Source organism: Stenella coeruleoalba (genome assembly GCF_951394435.1).
Source record: "Stenella coeruleoalba genome assembly, chromosome: 2".
Taxonomy (NCBI): Eukaryota; Metazoa; Chordata; class Mammalia; order Artiodactyla; family Delphinidae; genus Stenella; species Stenella coeruleoalba.
This window is the reverse complement of record NC_137147.1, coordinates 42,528,907-42,534,906: the sequence shown is the minus strand read 5'-3', so window position 1 is coordinate 42,534,906 and position 6,000 is coordinate 42,528,907. Positions and strand designations below refer to the sequence as shown.

Sequence of the window (6,000 nt, the reverse complement as noted above, 5' to 3'; positions counted from 1 at the left end):
TTGGGAAATACTGCCTACCCGCCCTGAGAATAAGACACAGACCCTGCCCCTGCAGTAGGACACCTGCCGTTCTGATGGGATCAGTTCAGTTCAGAGCGGAAGGTGTTAGCAATTGAAGCTGCAGCTATCAGCACCGCCAGCTTAAATATTTAAGGTTAGTTGTTAGAATAGAGTTGACTGTATGTCTGTCATCGGTGACTTTATTATACCATAGTTTGAAGGTTCAACCTATTAACCGTGGTCTAGTTAAAACTACAGACTAAGAGTAGCCCGAGGTGTTAGTGGCCATGAGTATCATCTACATGATGCTGCATGAAGCAGCCTATTGTGTTTTCCCTGCAAACAGCTTGTCGAGAACACAAAGGCAGTAATGCTACATTGTGCTCACCTCCTCCTAACCTCAGAAACACTTACAGCAAGGGGCTGCTCTTGGAAAGGGCAAACTGTACCCTATGCAGTATCAGGATGTCTCTACTCGTGAAATTACAAATTTCTGGAGAGTCATGATTCTCAGTTCTATTTTTAAAAGCTGACTCTGAGCTTGTGTGTCGATTGCTAATGTCTATTTGACTGTACAGAGCTTTTCATTTGTCTTGATCAATTTCACCCATTTGCCTATATCTCTTGGCAAAAAGAATTAAAATTAATTTATGAAAACATTCCTGTAAGCCAGCTATCCTTCAAGAATGAATTCAAGAAAGAGTTCTCTATTAGTTCCCTAGAGGTGATACTTAAAGTTATGTGATTATAAGGAAATAGCTGATGTGGGAGAGGAAAAGAATTTGTGTGCATAAGAGAGAAATTAGTAAGACATCGTTCATTTACCAAAGACAGAAACTTGTATGACATGTTCCTGGGCCAAGAAGCTATTTCCTTAGAACTCTGGTTTTAAAGAAAGACTCTGAAATGTTATTGGTTCCTCCAAAGTATGTGGAAAGGGCATTGAGCTGAAGATAGGGGTGTGTGGTTTTGAGTCCATGGGTCTAGTCCTCATTCTTCCTGGGTATACTTTTGGATAATCATTTCACTTCTCTGCTTCAGCTCTGTCTTCAGTCAAATGGGAGAATAAAAACATACCTCCTGGGCTCCCCTGGTGGCGCAGTGGTTGAGAGTCCGCCTGCCGATGCTAGGGGACACGGGTTCGTGCCCCGGTCCGGGAGGATCCCACAAGCCATGGAGCGGCTGGGCCCGTGAGCCATGGCCGCTGAGCCTGTGCGTCCGGAGCCTGTGCTCCGCAACGGGAGAGGCCACAACAGTGAGAAGCCCGCGTACCGCAAAAAAAAAATCAAAAACATACCTCCTACGTCACACAGTGGCTATTAGAAACAACTGTGCAGCTTGCCTTGAACACAGCAGAGCAGGTTCCAATAAATGGGAACAAGTTCTCCATAGTGTAAAGCACCATGGACAGTATTATTAGTAACCTTTATTCTTCCACGCAAACGAGCCAAGTCTTTACCCAAAAACTCTACTTCCTGAAAGTCCCAAATACCTAGATGCAAAAGACAGGGCAAGGAATTACATTCCAAGGGAAATGAGAAATGATCTAACACAGTCCAGCATCGCCCAAAGTGAGATGCCCTGAGACAGGCTGGTTTTTTCATAAGTCCCGTCATGTGCCAGGACTCTAGCCCCCGAGTCTGCTCCTACCACAGAATGTGTTTTTCTAATAAAGCCAAACGAGGACCAATGGCAGCCCAATCATTGCTTGGCCAAGACCACAGATGCAGAAAAGCAACATTTTGAATAATTCAGAATGGTAGCCACACAAGCACGGAGCCAAATGGCAGAGATAAATGCTCTGGGAGCTTATCTATCCTCTTTTTCCTCTTGATTTCTTCCTCATTTCTTCTTGACAAAGTGAATGATACACATAAAGGACGTCTCTTAATGATAAACATGTAAGAATCTATTGACAGGTCTGTTGGACTCAATTACACTGTTTAAGAAAGCAAGCTTACATTAAAACCGAGAGTCAATTTAATGCATTATTTCTAGTGCATTTTTTCTTTGCCAAGAATAAGAGGGAAGGGGAAAAATAATAAAAACCAGGAGACAAGTACATAATGTAAGGTACAAACAAATCTATATATATCCTAATGTGCTGAGAGGTCTTCTTGATGAAAAGATTTCACTCCGAGTTGCTGCTAGTTTTGATGCAAATGTAGTATGTGGCATGGCCCACAAGCCTAGGGATTCAAGTAGGTAGAGCAGTCATCACAAGTTCTTCTTTGTTAAGATTTCTATTTCAGAGTCGAGTGTGCCTTGGCAGCAATACTTGTTATACTTCAGCGCACGTAGTCCAAACCAAGGACAAGACAATGTCGAAAAATACAAAATATTTACCCAACCTAGCAACTCCTACTGAACACATGTATGCTGCATATTTACGAGTTGTAGCCCGTGGTTGTGGAATTTTCACTACAGAATAAAAACAAATACTGCATATTACAGTTCATATACAGCATGCCTTTTCTGCTCAGTACACGAAAAATCTACTCCCCAGCAGATAATGAAACTGATGGCCTGACAGCCCCAGCATGGCAGAATGTTGTCCTCTTTTTTTTTGCCCCCAAATAAAAAATAAAATCATAAGATCGTTGACTCTTCCAATTAAATTCCAGTCCAATTCAAAATTCATCTTCAGAGCTGTCAGCTAAGAGCATCACTCGATCTTGCATGCTGTTGAATTCTCTCTGCTGGGGAAAGAAAACAGAGAAGCATTAAACTCCTTCTGCCGCAGAGCAAAGCTGAGGAACAGGCCCCCTTTAAAAGACACGTGAACAAACCAAGCCGAGGCAGCAGCTGCAGCAGCTCATCAGAACCACTGGGCACATCAGTCCCATTCATGCCTCATTAGGCCCCGTGTGCTTTATTAAGCCAATTAGAAAAGCGAAGGATGTTCGGAAACTGATTAGGTTTCGCTGTTGTTGATTCCATACCTTTCTTTTATGCCTTTTGAAGCCATTTCGCCTTCGGCGATTCATAACCTTAATGCTGTAGAGCGCTCCCAAGATGAACAAGGCTCCAGCTATCCCAACCCCCACGGGCACCAGCATCCCAGACATATAGCCAGCCTGCCCAGGAAAAGAAACACACATTAGGATGCTAAACAGACTGCTGCCCTGGGTTTCTCAGCACTGCTGGAGGGCAGCAGGTTTCTAGACACTTTGAAATCTCCTGTCTGCTTTGTTATAAAATAGCACCTGGAATAAAGTTACTTTTTAGAGCGAAGGCAACAGAGAGAGAGATGTGACTATTTTGGGATATTTCAAATACGCAGAAGAAGTACTGAATAAATCAGCCAGACCTAGTGGCACCTCCAGCCACTTGCTTATGCACATTTGTCAACACCAGGTTTTGGTGACAGAAATATAATTTGTATTAAAGATGGATGAAGTAAGCCTCTGAGAATGCCAGGACTATTAAAATGCTATAAATTGGAAATAGCAGTCTGAGTCAAGCTCCAGGGGGAGTTGAAGTGCCCAATGGAACATTGTGCTTCTAAGAGGGCAGAAGGAGGGCCTTGACTTTGGTAGTCCCTGTCTCACAATCTTAGCTGTGTCACAGTAAGAAAGGAAAGAGGCATGTGCTTGTATGGGAGTGAAAAGTGAGAGTTTCTGGAGACAGCAGGGAAGAGAAGGACCTGCAAAGGAAAGAGGAAGTACGTTAGGTGTTGGAGCCCAGGCAAAAAAGACAAGGATGAGGACAGAGTTGCACAGAATGTGGATGGCTTTGTTTATATGAAAGAAAATATCTGCCCAGTGGACAAGGCCAAAGTTGAAGGTTGGGAGGGAATTCTGAATGTCCCCAGCCCCAAAGAAAGAAAGTGGCAGAGAGGGGCACAAAGATCACTGCTAACAACACTGGTACTTCCAAAAGAGCCTGGAGGTTTCAAACGCATGTGGGTCTCCAACATCCTGAAGGTGTTACTATGGATACTTCAGTCCTAAGAGAGCAGCGTGATCTCCACACATCTCTGGGCTTGAGTAAGTAGCTCAGGACCAACCCAAGTTCAAGGTAAGGCCATCACCCTAAAGGTGCTCCCTGCATCTTGGCCAATAAGACACCTAAGGGATAGAGGTGGATGAATAACCAGAGCCTTTCATAGAGGAACACGACACTGGTTTACCTTCCACGATGGCCCCTTCTAGAAGCCTACCCAGAAAAAAACCATAAACAATTATCAATTTTAAAAGTACTGTAATAAGTACTTTTGATAGACATTATTTTATGGGGGAAAAACCATGAGTCTGTTCACTTATTTGACTATTTCTAAAAATTTTAATATAGCAAAAACTATTTCCAGTATCTTTCAGAATGAGGCCCAAACAGAGAAGGACAAAAAATAAAAGTTTTCTAACAAGTGCCGAAGTAAGCAGGCTATGATGCTTTCCTAACATTTCTAGAATTAATCAAAGGGACAAGACCTTACAAAACTGCAGCACCCTCTTGTACACAGCCAGCTCGTTCACTGGTTTTGTTTTTCAGAGTCTTGAGTTAGAGAAGAATGTGGAATTTTTTCCATTAATTTGAGAACATAGCATTGTTCCTCAGCATACTAAGTGTTTTTCCCCAAGAAACAAAGCTCAGTCATTTTCCAACAAATTAATATGCTTTACAGAAACCCAAACTTTCTTCTAGATCTACGAAAGGCTTATAAAAGTCTGTAATTTTCCATTGCTCTCACCAGAGCTATGAATTTCTTTTTATATCACCATTCCCAGTGCATGGAAATATACATATATGTTGATGTATGATAATTTTAAGCACAGTAGATTAGATTTTACAGAGCTGTACATTCAAAGGATGATATTTGAACTTTTGGAAGCTCAACTTGATCAACCTCTGAGTGGGTCTCCTCACACTATGTAACTCAACCCCACACCAAAAATATGAATATTACAAAATGTGTCACTTTTTGCATGTTTCTTATTTACACATTGAGGCTTCCCGTTTCGAGAGCTTTAAATCATGTAGACTTCACAAAAATTCAATTAATCTCTCTCCTCTCTTTATTCCTCGTGTGTGTGTGTGTGTGTGTGTGTGTGTGTGTGTGTGTCATCTGCCTGTGCCTTGAAATTACAAGTAAATTACAAGATGGGAATAAAGCAACCTACCCTCTTCAAATATAATTTAACCATCCCTCATACAAAACTGACTAATTGAAAATAAGCTCTGTTTTTAGAATTGCCCATGACTTGTTTCCTGTAGAAAGGAAAACAAATAAGACACGTACATATTAAGTTATAAATTCTGCCTAGCACCTTTTCTCTGTTCAGAATTATTGGACGTGCACATTCCTCCACACGTAACTTGCCGAGAAGAACACAACTGCATCTGTGCATATTCCAACCGAGAATGCATAACCTGCATTCTAATCTAATCATGAGGAAACGTCCAATAAACCTAAACTGAATATTCTATTTTTTAAAGCACTGTATTCTTAAAAAAATATCAGCGTCATGAAAGACAAAAGATGGTTATGCAAATGGTCCACATTAAAGAAAACTAAAGAATCCTGACAACTAAATGTGTGACATGACCCTAGACTAGATCCTGTAACGGAGGAGAAAAATGAATTTATAAAGGAGATTTGGGGTCTGTTAACCAAAAGACTGAAATCTAGGTGCCAGAACAAAGTATGATATCAATGTTAAATGTACTCAAGCTGATAACTGTATTATGGTTTGCTAACAGAATATTCGTATTCATAGGAAATACACACTGAAGTATTTGGTGTAAAAGGACCATGATGTACGCGGCTTTCCTCAAACGGCTCAGAAAAAAGGAGCAGAGGTAGAAATGGGGTAACGTGGGAAGAATAAGTGCATCTGGAGAAAAGGAACAGGGGTATTCTTTGTACTATCCTTATTCTTGTATCTTTTCTGTAAATTTGAAATTATTTCCAAATAAACAGTTTGAAAATTAAAAAATGGATTGTTAAGATAATATTTACTAGATATAGTTGTTTTTTTTTGTTTGTTTGGTTGGTTTTGG

The 6,000-nt window shown here is 41.0% G+C and overlaps 1 protein-coding gene across 2 annotated transcripts in view; it reads right to left on the bottom strand.

Annotated features, from left to right (window-relative positions):
* Positions 1 to 2,223: 2,223 nt before the first annotated feature.
* ARMH4 (armadillo like helical domain containing 4) overlaps positions 2,224 to 6,000 on the bottom strand; it is a 148,640-nt gene continuing 144,863 nt past the window's right edge. For both annotated transcript variants that reach the window (XM_079914450.1, XM_079914448.1), the window contains exons 7-8: positions 2,943 to 3,077; positions 2,224 to 2,699 (exon numbers count right to left, since the gene is read on the bottom strand). In XM_079914450.1, the coding sequence (XP_079770576.1) occupies positions 2,631 to 2,699; positions 2,943 to 3,077 (204 nt within the window). In that variant the 3' untranslated portion in view covers positions 2,224 to 2,630. The remainder of the gene's footprint in view (positions 2,700 to 2,942; positions 3,078 to 6,000) is intronic.